General features: G+C 38.1%; 1 protein-coding gene across 10 annotated transcripts in view; it reads right to left on the bottom strand.

The window, feature by feature from the left end:
• Positions 1–436: 436 nt before the first annotated feature.
• The window catches only part of LOC132407657 (tenascin-like), a 167,039-nt gene continuing 152,415 nt past the window's right edge, over positions 437–15,060 (bottom strand). For all 10 annotated transcript variants that reach the window (XM_059994459.1, XM_059994458.1, XM_059994462.1 and 7 more), the window contains 4 exons: positions 13,721–13,817; positions 3,603–3,764; positions 3,319–3,482; positions 437–1,621 (listed from right to left, as the gene is read on the bottom strand). In XM_059994459.1, the coding sequence (XP_059850442.1) occupies positions 1,502–1,621; positions 3,319–3,482; positions 3,603–3,764; positions 13,721–13,817 (543 nt within the window). In that variant the 3' untranslated portion in view covers positions 437–1,501. The remainder of the gene's footprint in view (positions 1,622–3,318; positions 3,483–3,602; positions 3,765–13,720; positions 13,818–15,060) is intronic.

Here is a 15,060-nt window from a genome sequence, read left to right as displayed (position 1 = left end):
TGGAGAGTATTCATTGATGAATTGGCCTGTGAAGAATCTCCACAGTTAAAATGATGTACTAGCTCTCAGTGATGGAAATCCACATTTCCTTTTAATACAGGAGTCCATTTGGCATATTGCCCATGCTGACTTACTGAATGGATGATGTGCTCCCATATCTCACCTATTTTCTTAGGCCAAGAAGTCGTATTGCGTGTTGCTAATTAACTCGAACACAAAAACATGAGAAACAGCTGCTGAAGTTGGCCAACTATCGGCTTGACATGTTTTTCCAATGAGTAAGATCAGAGCTGGTCTGATCTTAGCAAAGGTAAAAACCCGAAGAATTGAGAATTGAGAATAGTGGCATAATTTCTCTCAGGAAATTGCAAGTGATGACAGTCTATTTGGTATTTGTCGCTCTCTTTCCCTTAAAGGTACTGAAGTACAAGTATCATTCATTAAAACACCATTACTTTATTTTAATTAGGGGTACACAAAAACAGACATTGCAATTATCCCTGTGAAAAACAATTGTTATTTTACAAATGTATACCATGGTCATGTAATGTGTAACTTGGGTTTAGTGATCATGTCTTTCCACAGTTAGGACTGCCTTTAATCAGGAGAAAAGGAAATGCATTGTTTTGGTTGTGAATTCTTGAAAGAGTAAAAATATCACATTTTACATTTGTTTTGAAAATAGAATTCCTGAAAAGTATGTCACTATTTTCTCTTTTCCTTTCAGCACAGTAGCCATGGTATTTAAATAAATGGAAGATGATTAATTAAACAATCCAAATGTAATCTTTGAGGAGATAACTTACAAAAGTTGTGTTTAATTCTTTGTGTGATTCACAGGCAATTTGCTGAGATTTGTTTCTATTCAAAAAGGACAATTTATAAGAGGAAGGGCTCCTAGCTTTCCTTTGTATTTACATGACTGTGTTCTATTCTAAACAGAACCAACATGTGGTTGATTTTTAAAATACAACACCCTGAAATTGCTAATCAATGGCAAAAAAAACAATAAATGCTTTCTCAAATTACACCTCCCTTTCTGTAAAAGGTCACAAACGTCAAGCTCCATGTTCCCAAAGTAAAACTTCCACATTCACATCGAGACATTCAGCTTATACATCTGATAGTTAAACACGAAGCTTCTGTACATTAAACCTTTAAGGACAACTGGTCCGTTCACTGCCATGGCAACACATCCCCAACATGATGAACGGAATATAGACAATACACTCTGATGACTGTGCAGGTGTAATGATGTACATACAAGGCCACCCCTGCCCTCTGAGCAATATATATAAAGCTATGACCCTAAAAGCAATAGCAACCTATGTTAATTATTGTCAAAATTATCTTTGGTGTTTAAACTGAGAGGAGCTAAACCCATGTAAGGTGAGAGAGCTTTTCTAGCGAGGCTCATACAGCCCATTAACTCGAATGCGAGCTAAATTACTGGTGTTTCTGTACACTATGAACCTTTAATGTTTTCGGCTAGTTTGGTTATTTAGTGTTGTTGCTGTGCTCTCTTCTTTCTCTGAAGGCCTCTGAAGGTATGTGGTCTCAGTTTCATTTCAACAAATTCAATCGAGTGCTCGTGTCCCTTCCAGTGGAACCAGTTGATGCCCTGTTGAAAAACGAATATGAAATTTAGAGCCAGAATAACACATCTTTAATATAACAATCAATCCAACATGTAGGCAAAAATTCCACAATTAGGATAGGAAATATTGACGAAGTTAGGTCTAGATTCAATTTTTATAGACTCCTTTTATTATATTGGTGGCCATGAAGAAGGCAAGTGGAATGTTAGCCTTCATTGCTAGAGGGATTGAACTTAAGAACAGGGAGGCTATGCGGCAACTGTACAGGATTCCGGTGAGGCTACACCTGGAGAACTGTGGGCAGTTCTGGTCTCCATACTTGAGGAAGGATATACTGGCTTTGGAGGTGGTGCACAGGAGGTTCACCAGGTTGATTCCAGAGATGGTGGGGGGAGGGGGTTAGACATTGAGGAGAGTTTGAGTCACCTGGAACTGCACTTGCTGGAATTCAGAAGGGTGAGAGGAGATCTTATAGAAACATATAAAATTATGAAAGGGACAGATAAGACACAGGCAGGATAAATAAGATAAGGTAGGTGGGACTAGAACTAGGGGACATAGCCTCAAGATTCGGGGGAGTAGATTTAGGATGGAGATGAGGAGGAAGTGCTTTTCCCAGAGTTTGGTGAATCTGTGGATTTCTCTGCCAATGAGGCAGTGGAGGCTACCTCAGTAAATATATTTAAGACAAGGTTGGATAGATTTTTGCACAGTAGGGGAATTAAGGGTTATGGGGAAAAGGCAGGTAGATGGAGATGAGTCCATCAGGTAAGCCATGATCTTATTGAATAGCAGAGCAGGCTCAACAGGCCAGATGGCCTACTCCTGCTCCTATTGTTTATGTTCTTATGAAGTACTAAAGAAGGGTCTCAGCCCAAAACGTTGACTATCTATTCATCTCTATAGATACAGCCTGACATGCTGAGCTCCTTCAGCTTTGGATTTCCAGTACCTGCAGATGTTGGCATGTTTATTATAAGTAAAATGATAGTTGTGTTGCAGACTGATGACACCAACCAATTAGATTACAATTGGACTTGGCTTGTGAGAGCTTTGGGAACTGCAGCCAAGAAAGTCATCTCCTGTGGTTTTACTTTTCCTCTGAAATCCATTCCATTGAAGTTAGTGCTACCAGAAAACATATGTCTTAGTCACCATCTATAAAGTTTACCTGCTATTCCTCTGTATGCTCTAATATGCAATATTAAGCATCCGATATAGAGAATCTGTCATAGATTGCATAAGCAGTGTCCCCTCGATCGTGGAGACCTACACGGAGTGTTACCAATGGGTAGTGGTGGTGGTGGTGCCTCACTCATGCAGAGTAGGAGGGCGAGTGGATGCCTCCAGGCTGAAGTGCAACAGGAAGCTCCTGATTCAATTCAGCAGCAGGAGGCAGGTCCTTAAAATCATATTCAGGTTGATTTTTGGAAGGTCTATATACAAAAAAAAACTGATGGAAAACATTTCTTTCTGCATTAGCAAATTTTTAGGCTTTGGTGTCAAAAAGTGGAAGAGAGGTGTCCAAACAGTTCAGTGTTCTAGCTTTGCTCTGTATTTCACATCTACTTTGACTTTGACCTGGTAGGGAGCTGAATCAAATTGTTGTTACCCTTGATTTCACAGTTAGCAGTGCCCCGTTACTAGGTTCCATAATAACTCTGGGAATGACAGCATCAGGCCATGCACACCCATTTGCCCCTAATTAACTCATATGTACCTGGCTGTGGCTTGTAGCTCCATATTTCCCATTCAGGTTTACCCTGTGGCAGTTCTTGTACCACCAGGCTCCTTTGTATGACAGAGCACAGTTGGTCACTGCTACATCATTGTCTCTGTCCCTCGTAGAGAATGGCCGACCTTGATGGTAGGTCAGAGAGTCACCTGAGCAGCAAAATAGAGAAACAGTCATTGAATAGTTATGGATTACTTGTTCTTGACCAAAATGAGCACTGATACTCATTTAGTTCAATATCTATCTTTCTTGCCACCTTTAAAGTTTACCTGCTGTTCCTCTGTATTCTCCAATATGCAATTTGTATCGACTTCTAGCGTCTGATATAGAGAATTTGTCATAGATTGCATAAGCAGTGTCCCCTTGATCCCGGAGATCTACCCGGAGCTCATAATTTCCTTCTGATGTAATCTTGTGAAGGTTCTCAAGGCCTAGGGAACAGAAATTACATTTATTATATATTTAACCAAGATAACTTCCATCTCTCTGTCCACCAAGAGCTAATGGGATGTGTGTCAATGAATTTCTCTGGGGAGTCAGCTGGAGACGCTCATGGAGTGAGTACCGTTTTGGATTCGCTCCATAACTTTTACTTTTTTTAACCTTTGATCACCCTTATTCAGCTTATTTTTACCTATACCGAAAGTTTCTTTATTCTTTTTTTTTGGATTTACTGCCAAGCGTTTGTTGTGAACTTTTGATGATATGCAAACAGAAATGTCTCTCAGGTCTAAGGGACGGGATCCCGGACGTAATCCGAACGGTAACAGAAAAAAGCAGGCTCCGACACAACAAATACCATTAACTTTTGAATTGTTTATGGAGGTTTTGAATCAAAAATTTGCTGAACTACAACAATTTTTTAAAGAAGATATAAAGGCTTTTCAAGAGTACATGGTTAAGACGGATTTAGTAATTAAACAGCAACAAGCTCTTATTACGTCTCTGCAAGAAGAAGCTCGGAAGCGAGATTTGACTATTGGAAAACTGCAACAGGATTTAATTTCGACCATTAAGCTGATGGAAGCCCTTAAAGCCAAGAGTGACGATTTTGAGAATCGCTCCAGAAGACAGAACGTACGTATACTTGGTCTTCCAGACGGCATAGAAAAAGATGACCCTTCGAAATATTTTGCTCAACTTTTAAAAGAAGCGTTTCCGACAATTTTCCCGAATAACCCCCCTTTATTGGATTGGGCACATAGAATTCGGCGTCGATCACTGAGTGTTACAGACAAACCTTCGGTGATAATTGTCCGGTTCCATTATGTACATGACAAAGAACAAGTTATAAGAGCAGCTCGTCGACTAGGAATGATTAAAATCAAAGATTTTTCCTTCCGCCTGATCGAAGATTTTAGTTCAGATCTTTTAAAAAGAAGGCTTCTTTTTAAACCGTTGATGGCTGAATGTTATGAGAAAAATCTGAAACCTGCGCTTCTATACCCTGCGAAGCTTCGAATTTCTCCGTCGAATGCTCCACGACAAGTTTTCCTTTCAACTTCAGAAGTGAGAATATATCTGGAGGAGAACTTCCCTACTGCTACAGACACCAGTCTTTAATAAATGAATGATTCTGATCGTATAAGATGGTTCTCGATCTCTTAAACCAGAATTATAATCTGGTTATTGGTGTAGGTTCATCCTACACTTTATACTCAAGTTAAAGTGTGTTTGCGTCATGTTAATTGTTTTGCCTTATACACTTTAATCATTTAACTACATACTTGTCTATTAACTTTGTTCCTTTGAAGGTATATTTTTAATTCTTTGAAGGTAAATTTTTCCTTGATTAAGATGGTGGTTTTTTGGAAAAGATTTTTGGTTTTGCTTAAGATGGCATTATGTTTATATTTTTCGTGTTTCTCCCAGACAAGGCATCACTTATCTCAGCTTAAATATTTTTTGTTTTGTCTGGGCCAGAGCCCGAGTTATAATTGTTTTTAGTGATTATATCTTTATTCTTTTTACAACTAACTATACTTAGAAATATGGTTTTTATTATAGCGATTTTATTTTTAAAGTCGGGGTGATTCTTTTATATATATCCTTTTTATATGGAGTGTTCTTCAGCTGACATGGGGGTAGGATTAGTCTTACTTTTTCTCTTTTTAAGTCATATTTTGGCTTTTTCTCTTTTTCTCGGGGGGTGGGGGAATGGTCTGTTTTCTAATTCTATTTTTTTTGTACCAGTTTGTGTTAGTTTTTTTATTCGGGCTGTTTTTGAACTTCAAATATGTCTGTGTTGTCGTCACTTCCGGGTCTTCTCACTACTTTTGTTCCTCTTCCGGGTGCATGAGTTTATAAGTTGGTTAACCCTTTCTATACCAAAGGGTTGATTATAGAATTATGGCTCAGACCATTAATTTTGTGTCTTGGAATACTAATGGTTTAAATCACCCAATTAAACGAAAGAAGATTTTCAAAGTATTCCAAAGACTTAATGCTCATATCATTTTTGTACAAGAAACTCATGTGAGGAGGGAGGACAAATTTTGTTTTTTTAGATTTTGGCGGGGTCAACAGTATCATGCAAATTCGAATGCTAAAGTAAAAGGAGTTTCAATTTTTATTGACTCCTCTATTTCATTTGTTCAACATGATATTTTTTTCGGATCTGAATGGCAGATTTTTGTTAATTACGGGTTTACTTTGTAATAAAAAGGTTGCTTTGGTTAATGTTTATGCTCCAAATGTGGATTGTCCTGACTTTTTTAAGTCTTTATTTACTTCTTTACCCAATCTAAACGAATATGTTAATAATGGGTGGTGACTTTAATTGTTGTTTAAATCCTCTGATGGATAAATCTTTATCTATTCAGACTTTACCTAATAAGTCGGCCACTTGTATTAACTCCTTTTTGACTGACAATGGAGTTTTTGATGTTTGGAGATTTCGGCATTCTAATGACAAAGAGTTTTCTTTTTTCTCACATGTTCATCACTCTTATTCAAGAATTGATTATTTTTTTGTAGACTCTTGTTTTATTCCATTGGTAATCGGTTGTAACTATGATATTATAGCTATCTCTGATCATGCTCCGTTATTACTTTCTATGAAATTTACGGATACAGCTTTTAATGCTAGACAATGGAGATTTGACTCTACCTTGTTGCAAGACTATGACTTTATTAAATTTATGGAGGAGCAGATCGACTTCTTCTTCTCAACTAATTCTACAGATGATATTTCCTATGGAACACTTTGGGACACTTTTAAAGCTTATATACGTGGACAGATTATTTCTTATTCTGTTGGTTTGAGGAAATGTATCAAGATGGAAACTCTTTTATTGGTTGATAAAATTAAAGAGATTGATAAGAAATATTCGATTGCTCCTAGTAAGGAGCTTTACAAACAAAGGGTTGAACTTCAAATGGAACATAGTTTATTACTTACATACTCGATTGAAAATCAATTAATGAAAACTAAATCTGATTTTTATATACATAGTGATAAATCTGGTAAACTGTTAGCTAGTCAATTGAAGAATGCTCTGGTTAAACGTCAAATCACTAAGATTGGTCAGCAGAATGGGAATCTGACAGTTAATCATGATGAGATAAATAAGGCATTTCAAGATTTCTATACCTCCCTGTATCAATCTGAATTTCCTCAAGATTATAATACCATGTCTGATTTTCTGGGGAAATTAAATTTTCCAAGGTTATCATCTGATGATCTTTTGATATTGGATACTCCTATTACGGATGTAGAAATTAAAGGGGCTATTTCCTCAATGAATTCTGGGAAAGCACCGGGTCCAGATGGTTATACAGTTGAATTTTTTAAAAATTTTTCCGCTACTCTTTCCCCTTGGTTAGGTAAGGTTTTTGAGGAGGCCATTAGATTAGGGAATTTGCCACAATCTTTTTATAGAGCTTCCATTTCTCTAATATTGAAGAAAGATAAAGACCCTACTAATTGTGCTTCTTATAGACCTATATCTTTATTGAATGTAGACTCCAAGATTTTTTCTAAGTTACTGGCATCTAGATTGGAGAAGGCATTACCCAAAATTATTTCAGATGATCAAACTGGCTTTATTAAAAATCGTTATTCTTTTTTTAACATTAGGAGATTGTTGAATATTGTTTATACTCCCTCACATGATACTTCAGAATGCGTGATTTCATTAGATGCGGAGAAAGCATTTGACAGAGTTGAATGGCCTTACTTATTTAATGTGTTGGAGAAGTTTAATTTTAGTCCGATATTTATATCATGGATTAAATTGATTTATCATACTCCAGTAGCCTCAGTGGTTACCAATAATCAAAGATCTCCCTTTTTTCGCCTATTTCGGGGCACTAGACAGGGATGTCCTCTTAGTCCATTACTATTTAACATTGCCTTAGAACCTTTGGCAATTGCCATCAGACAATCACAGGATATTTTGGGTATTAATCGTGGGACAGATATTCATAAGTTATCTTTGTATGCAGATGATTTATTACTATTCATTTCTAACCCGGAGAAATCCATTCCAGCAGTTTTATCATTATTGGCTCAATTTAGTGAGTTTTCTGGGTATAAGTTAAATCTTAATAAAAGTGAATTGTTTCCATTAAATAAACGGGTCCCAATTTATGGAAATTTACCCTTTAAATTAGTTACTGACTCTTTTACTTATTTAGGGATCAAAATCACAAAGAACCATAAAGATTTGTTTGGATTTAATTTTTTACCCTTAATTGATCAGATTAAAGGTTTGTTTACTAAGTGGTCACCTTTGTCTCTATCTCTAATAGGCAGGATTAATGCTATTAAGATGGTTATTTTACCTAAGTTTTTATATATTTTTCAAGCGATACCAATTTTTATCCCGAAATCTTTTTTTACTAATGTTGACTCTAAAATTTCTTCATATATATGGCAGTATAAAAATCCCAGGTTAGGTAAAACATATTTACAGAAGACAAAAAAGGAAGGCGGGTTAGCATTACCTAATTTCAGATTTTACTATTGGGCAGCTAATATTAGATATTTGTTATGCTGGTTGAAAGATGGGGGTGGATCTTTTGGCCCTTGTTGGGTGAGTTTAGAAACTAAATCGGTATCAGCTTATGCTTTGGGTTCTATTTTAGGGACTTCTCTCCCTTTTGCTCTTTCTAAATTGCCGAAACGAATTGACAACCTGATAGTTAAACATACATTGCGTATATGGTTTCAATTTCGGAGATTTTTTGGGTTGACTCAATTCGTTTTAAATAGTCCTATTGTATCTAATTGTTTTTTTCACCCTTCCATTATAGATCAAGCTTATTCAGCTTGGAAAACTAAGGGATTACTAAGATTTTCTGATTTATTTTTAGATAATTGTTTCATGTCTTTTGAACAATTATCCAACAGATATAACTTGCCGAGATTTCATTTTTTTAGATATTTACAGATTAGACATTTTTTAAGTTCTGTACTCTCTACGTTTCCAAATTTTGTGCCTTCAGATGCTTTGGAGAGTTTATTTGAATTAGACCCTTTTCAAAAAGGGCTTATTTCAAAACTTTATAATATAATTATGAAGATACGTTCAGAGCCCCTTTATAAGACTAAACAGGATTGGGAAAGAGAGCTTAGTTTTAGTATTTCTAGTGAGAATTGGGATAGAATTCTTCAATTAGTTAATACATCATCGTTATGTGCCAAACATTCACTAATACAATTTAAGGTTGTACATAGGGCCCATATGTCCAAGGATAAATTAGCTCATTTTTACTCTCATATAAGTCCTATTTGTGATAGATGTCATTCTGAAGTTGTGTCTTTAACTCACATGTTTTGGTCATGTTCATTTTTGGAGAAATATTGGAAAGATATTTTTGATATTATTTCTGCGGTTTTGAATATTGATTTACAACCTCATCCTATTACCGCAATTTTTGGTTTACCAATGTTAGATTCACAGCATTTATCTTCTTCAGCCCGTCGAATGATTGCATTTCTAACGCTGATGGCTAGAAGATCTATATTGTTGAATTGGAAAGAAATTGATCCTCCCACTGTATTTAATTGGTTCTCTCAAATTATGTTATGTTTAAATTTAGAAAAAATTAGAAGTGGTACTTTTGAGACTTCTATTAAATTTGAAAAGTTATGGAGACCATTTATTCAACATTTTCATATGATGTAATATGACCCTGTGCCAAGTACATTTGATTTCCTAGCTTTTAGCTTATGTATTTTGAGAGGACCGGAAGTGACGGCATTGATGAATACTTATTTTTGTGAGATATTATAAACAGCCCACTTTTTTTTTCTCCTTCTCTTTTGTTTGTTTTTCTTTCTTTTATATTACTTATTAGTTATAGTTATTAGATTAGATTAGTTAGTTTTGCATTATATAAATTTTTTTTTGTTTTTTTTTCTTTCTTTTTTCTGTTTTTTTATATTATACATTATGAAATATTTAGATTTACTATGTCCATACATATATCTTATGGCTTATGTCTTGGTAAACTCATTTATATTGTAACTATTATGTATGTTTTTTTTTCATATGTAATGGAATGTGTATGTTGGTAATTTCTTTATCAATATATCATTTGTATTCTGTCCATATTACTAATATTAATAAAAAGATTTAGAAAGAAAGAAAGAAATGAATTTCTCTAATTTATCAGAACTATAACACCTGATAATTGTCTGCTTTACTTCCCTTGTCATGACCCACTGTTTGATCACAGGAGTCATGTGTGGGATGTTCTCTGTTTTGTGGCCAGATGTGAACGATGCATTGGTTAGAATTCAAACCATTTACAAAAGGGTTTAATATTCAGAAGGAGGCTATTCAGCCCACTAAGTCTGTTCCAGCTCTCAGAAAAAACCCACTAATCCTATTAATCACAGTATTTTGTTACATCCTCTTTTTTCATACAATGTACCTACTCAGACCCTGCCTTCCATGCACTGGGCTCAATTTATATTGGCCAGTTAATCTACCATCCTCAATATCTTTGGGAAGTGGGAGCAATCCAGATGGACCGGAGGATGTCCATACTGTCGCAGGGGAGAAGATACAAATTCCATGCAACACAGGATCCAAGGTCAAAAGGGACCTGGGCTACTGGTGCTGTGATTGGCAACACATGCATCTGTGCAAGCATGCTGCCCAGGAGGTGGGTCTAACCTCTGGAGGTAAAGCGTGTGAACAGTCTGACATCCATCACAACAGAAACACTGGCGGCTGGGAAGAAAGAGAGAACCCAAATGCCCAAAAGGATAGCTGCCGGTCATTTTTCTGACAGATCGCGGGGTTGGTTACGGAGTGGTTTTCCATTTAGTAAGATCATGACTATTCTGATGTTTGTCTAGGATTATTTCCTAGATTTATTCCCTTGGAGTTCAAAACTGTTCCATCTCATGCTTGAACATATTAATGACTTAATCTCTCAACCTCTTACGACAGAGAGTACAAATGGCTCCCGATCCCCTGGAGAAAAAAAGTTCTTCCTCATTGGCCTCTTATTTAAGTGATATGTTATTCTGAAAGTAAGTCCCCTAACTCTAGACTTGCCAATCAGGAGAAACCTTCCTATGGCATCTGCCTTGTGAACCCCCTCAGAATCACTGAATCATGGAGTTATACAGCAATGAAACAGGCCCTTCTGCCCAGCTTCCCATGCCATCCAAGGAGCCTATCTATGCTAATGCATACATTTGGCCCATATCCCTCCTTTATGCTTTAAGAAGGTTTCTTATTCTTCTCTACATAAACCTCCATAAATGCCAGTAGATGCATTTTTATCATGTTGTTCTATTTCATGTCATCCTGTCCTTTCCTGGTTATTTATTTTTTGTTATCTGCCAACAAGAGAATAATCAGACACATTGAGGAGGAGTCTTTGGTTGCTGTTAGCCTATGCTAATATGGAACCAAATTACCATATGCGAATATGGAATATATTACCATATGCTAATACGGAACCCAGTGGTCGGAGGCTGTACATAACAGCAGTCAGTTGGTTCTCTCCCACTTGGCATCAACAAGCAAGTACAGAATTCTCCTCCAGTAACCTTTAGTGGTACCCATATCCCATCAACAGTCTGAACAGTATGAGCTGGAAGTCTAAGTTGTTCAGTGATCTGCACATGGTATTAACTTTTTCCCAAAGGGGAATACAATAGCAATGATTCCCACGTTGAATGAAGCCATCCAGGAAATTCGGCAGAGCATGCTTATTGTGCATATAAAGACATCACAGATGGGGAATTCCATCCAGGTGGCTGCAAAGTCCCCTTCAGAACACACGGCTTTTCTGTTTTCTCAGAAGCTATGCACGCAAAAGAGGGTATCCTACAGCAGATTCCAGATAGTACCATCTCGAAGCACACCTCTGTTAGGTCTCCTGCATCTAATTTACTTCTCCTGGTCTTTTCAACGCCAGCCTCACTGATAACTTCACTTCTGGAAGGTCACAATAATCAGGCAAAAGGCCTCCCAGCATCAGCCCCACTATGCCCCAATACAGCCCTTTCTTACCCTTCCCTTTCTCTTCCCAGACCTGATCCAGTCCTTAGGCATCTCCTGCTGATAACAGACAAGATCTGTACTGGACGTGCAGTTTTCATTTGGTGCGTGGAGCAATAGTTCAGAGGGTGGGGCGGCAATGGGTTTTACCCATGTGGAAAGCCCAATCAGATGCTCCCAAATCCTTTAACCTCTGGTCTCACTGAATTTCCCAGCAGCCCCCCATTCACCATTCACCATCCCCCCGTTCATGCTAGTGAATTTATCCAGGCATGTTTTGCCAAGGGGTTTGGAGACTGCAGAAGGTTTCCCCACATATTCCTGTTATTACTTTATTAAAGAAAACATGTGATCCGGTGCTCTGTTTGATGAACTTTTGGTTCCCTGCCCAGCAGCTGGTTTAAAAACAACACAAACTTTGGGACTGGGTTATCATCAGCTGGCTCACAACATTGGAATCATTTAACTTTTAGGGGATTAATGGGTTGACAACAGGCTTTCCTATTTGTATGAAGTGACCTCGCAGTCTCACTGAAGTCAGGCTGGCCACTCACCTCCCGAGTTTTCAGAACAATGAAGAGTGTGATGTATTGACGTGAAGATGTATGACGGGTTATTTAATGGGAAATAGATTGGTTTAATGTTATCACATGTACTGAGGTACCTTCAGGTACCTACATGTACCTGAGGTATGTTTTCCATACCTCCTATGCAGATAATTTCATCACATCATTGCTTTGATTGTACAAGGGAAAACAATAAAAGAATGCAGAAGGAAGTGTGACAGTTACAGAGAAAATGCAGGACAAGAAGGCAAAAAGGTACAAGGTCATAATGAGGTCATGAGGTCATGAGTGGGAGGTCATGAGTTCATCTCATCATACTAGAGGTCAGAGTCCATCAGCTATGGGAATACAGATCCATATTTCTTTTAAAGTGGTATCATAGGGTTGTAAGCAAACCTTTGGCCTTCATGAGTCGAAGTACTGAGTACAGGAGTACTGTGTGCAGCTTTGGTCACCTTCTGAAGGGAAGGATGTCAATAAGATTGAAAGAGTGCAGAGCAAATTTACTAGGACGCTGCCAGGACCTGATGACTTGAGTAATAGGGAAAGGTTGAAGAGGTTAAGACTATTTTCTGTAGAATGTAGAAGGTAGTACAGAGAGGGTGAATGCAGGCAGGCTTTTTCCACTGAGGTTGGGTGAGATTGGATCTGGAGGTCATGGGTTAAGGGTTTAAGGGGAACATGAGGGGGAACTTCTGCACTTGGAGTGTGATAAGAGTGTGGAACGAGCTGCCTGTGCAAATGGTGGATGCAGGTTCTATTTCAAGATTTAAGAGAAAGTCGGATAGGTACATGAATGAGAGGGGTATGGAGGGCTGTGGTCCAGGTGCAGGTTGATGGGACGAGGCAGATCAATAGTTTGGTGAGGATTGGAAGGGCAGAAGGGCCTGTTTCCCTGCTGTAGTGTCCTTTGGCTCTGATCATTCAAATGCCTCATAACGGTGGATAGAAACTGCCCTTCTAAAAATCAGTGAGGGAACGTGCTATATTTCTTCCTCCTTCTGAGGAAGTAGAAGCACTGGTGAGCTTTCATGGGCATCGTTGGACCAGGACAGGCTTTTGGTGATGTTCTCTCCAAGAAACTTGAAACTCTGAGCCCTGTTGACCTCAGCACTGTGAGTGTGTGTGCACTGCACCCTCTCTGATTTTAAAGGCCAGTGCTTTTGTTTTGTTGATCTTGAGGAAAAGGTTGTTGTTATGACACCGTGTCACTAGGCCTTCTGTCTCCTTCCTAAGAAAGCAGGCTTATTCTGTAGTTTTGACATAAAATATACTACCTTCTGCCGTTGGTGAAGAAAGTAGCATCAGTAACTTGTCCCCTTTAAAACAATCTGATAATTTATGCACACTTACCCAACCAGAACTCGCCTGAAGGATTACCAAATCCAGCAGCATATTCCTTCCACTTCCTGAAGAAATCCACCTCACCATTCTCACGCCTCTGAAACACCTGGAATTAATTTATTACTCAGTCAGTCTCAGTTTTTGATCAATTAATAATTATTACTTTGAAAGCTGTAAAACAGAGATGCGCTGTGTTGGTAATGTTACAGAAAGGCTGTCGGTATATGCAATACATGTTCATTGTTTGTAAGTCAGAACTGAATCAGAATCAGGTTTATTATCTCCATCACATATGATGTGAAATTTGTTGAGGCATCAGTGGAAAGACATAAAATAATTACAATATACAAAATAAATAGGTAGTACAGAAAAGAAGGGAATAATGGGATAGTTTTCATGAGTTCATAAATCTGATGGCTGAAGGGAAGAAGCTGTTCTGCTCTTGTACCTCCTCCCCGATGGTAATAACGAGAAGAGAGCATATGAAAGTGTAGATAGTGAGGGTCTTTAGCAATGGATGTCACTTTCTTAAGAAATCACGTCCTGAAGATGTCCTCAGTGGTGGGGAGGGTTATGTTAACCCTTCCAAATTCCAGGTCAAAGTGCGAGGTTTGGAACATTTGGGATGCTAATGTCATATGACTTCACTATCAGAATGCATGTTGTCCATTCCACTGGGGCACATCTCTGCGACCTGCATCACCCTCATGCTCTCTGTGCTCTCCCCTCCTGCACCAGTCCTCCATCCCTTCCACCCATATTCCAGAATCATCATCTGCTGCCTATCCTGCTCATCCTCCACGCCCATCCTACCCGCTTGTCTTGGTGCAGGCGGGCAGACCCATTTTGTGGCCTGAGCAGTGACAGTACCTGAGATCCAAATGCCGCGCAGGAGGAGGCTTTGAGACAAGTTTAATGGCTGCATAGGCTGTAGTGAGCTTCAATCACTTTCACAACCAACGATCTCACTTTAAGGACTCTTCATCTCACTATCTCATGTGCTTGTTATTTATTGCTATTTATTTATATTTGCCTTTACACAGTTTGTTGTCTTCTGCACTCTGGTTGATCTTTCATTGATCCTGTTATAGCGACTACTCTATAAATTTGCTGTGATGACCCACAAGAAAATGGATCTCAGGATTGTACATGGTGACATATATATGCTTTGATAGTAAAATTTACTTTGAATTACTTTGACACATTTATACCTAAAGGGTAGGTTAATTGGCCTCTGTAAATTGTCCCTAGTGCGTAGGGGAGTAGTGGAGGGTGCAGTAGTTGCAGACTCATTGAGGAATACAGAATGGAAACAGGCCCTTCAGCCCAACTGGTCTGTGTTGACAACG

This window comes from Hypanus sabinus, chromosome 18 (assembly GCF_030144855.1).
Source record: "Hypanus sabinus isolate sHypSab1 chromosome 18, sHypSab1.hap1, whole genome shotgun sequence".
NCBI classification, from domain to species: Eukaryota; Metazoa; Chordata; class Chondrichthyes; order Myliobatiformes; family Dasyatidae; genus Hypanus; species Hypanus sabinus.
This window is presented reverse-complemented; position numbering and strand designations above follow the sequence as displayed.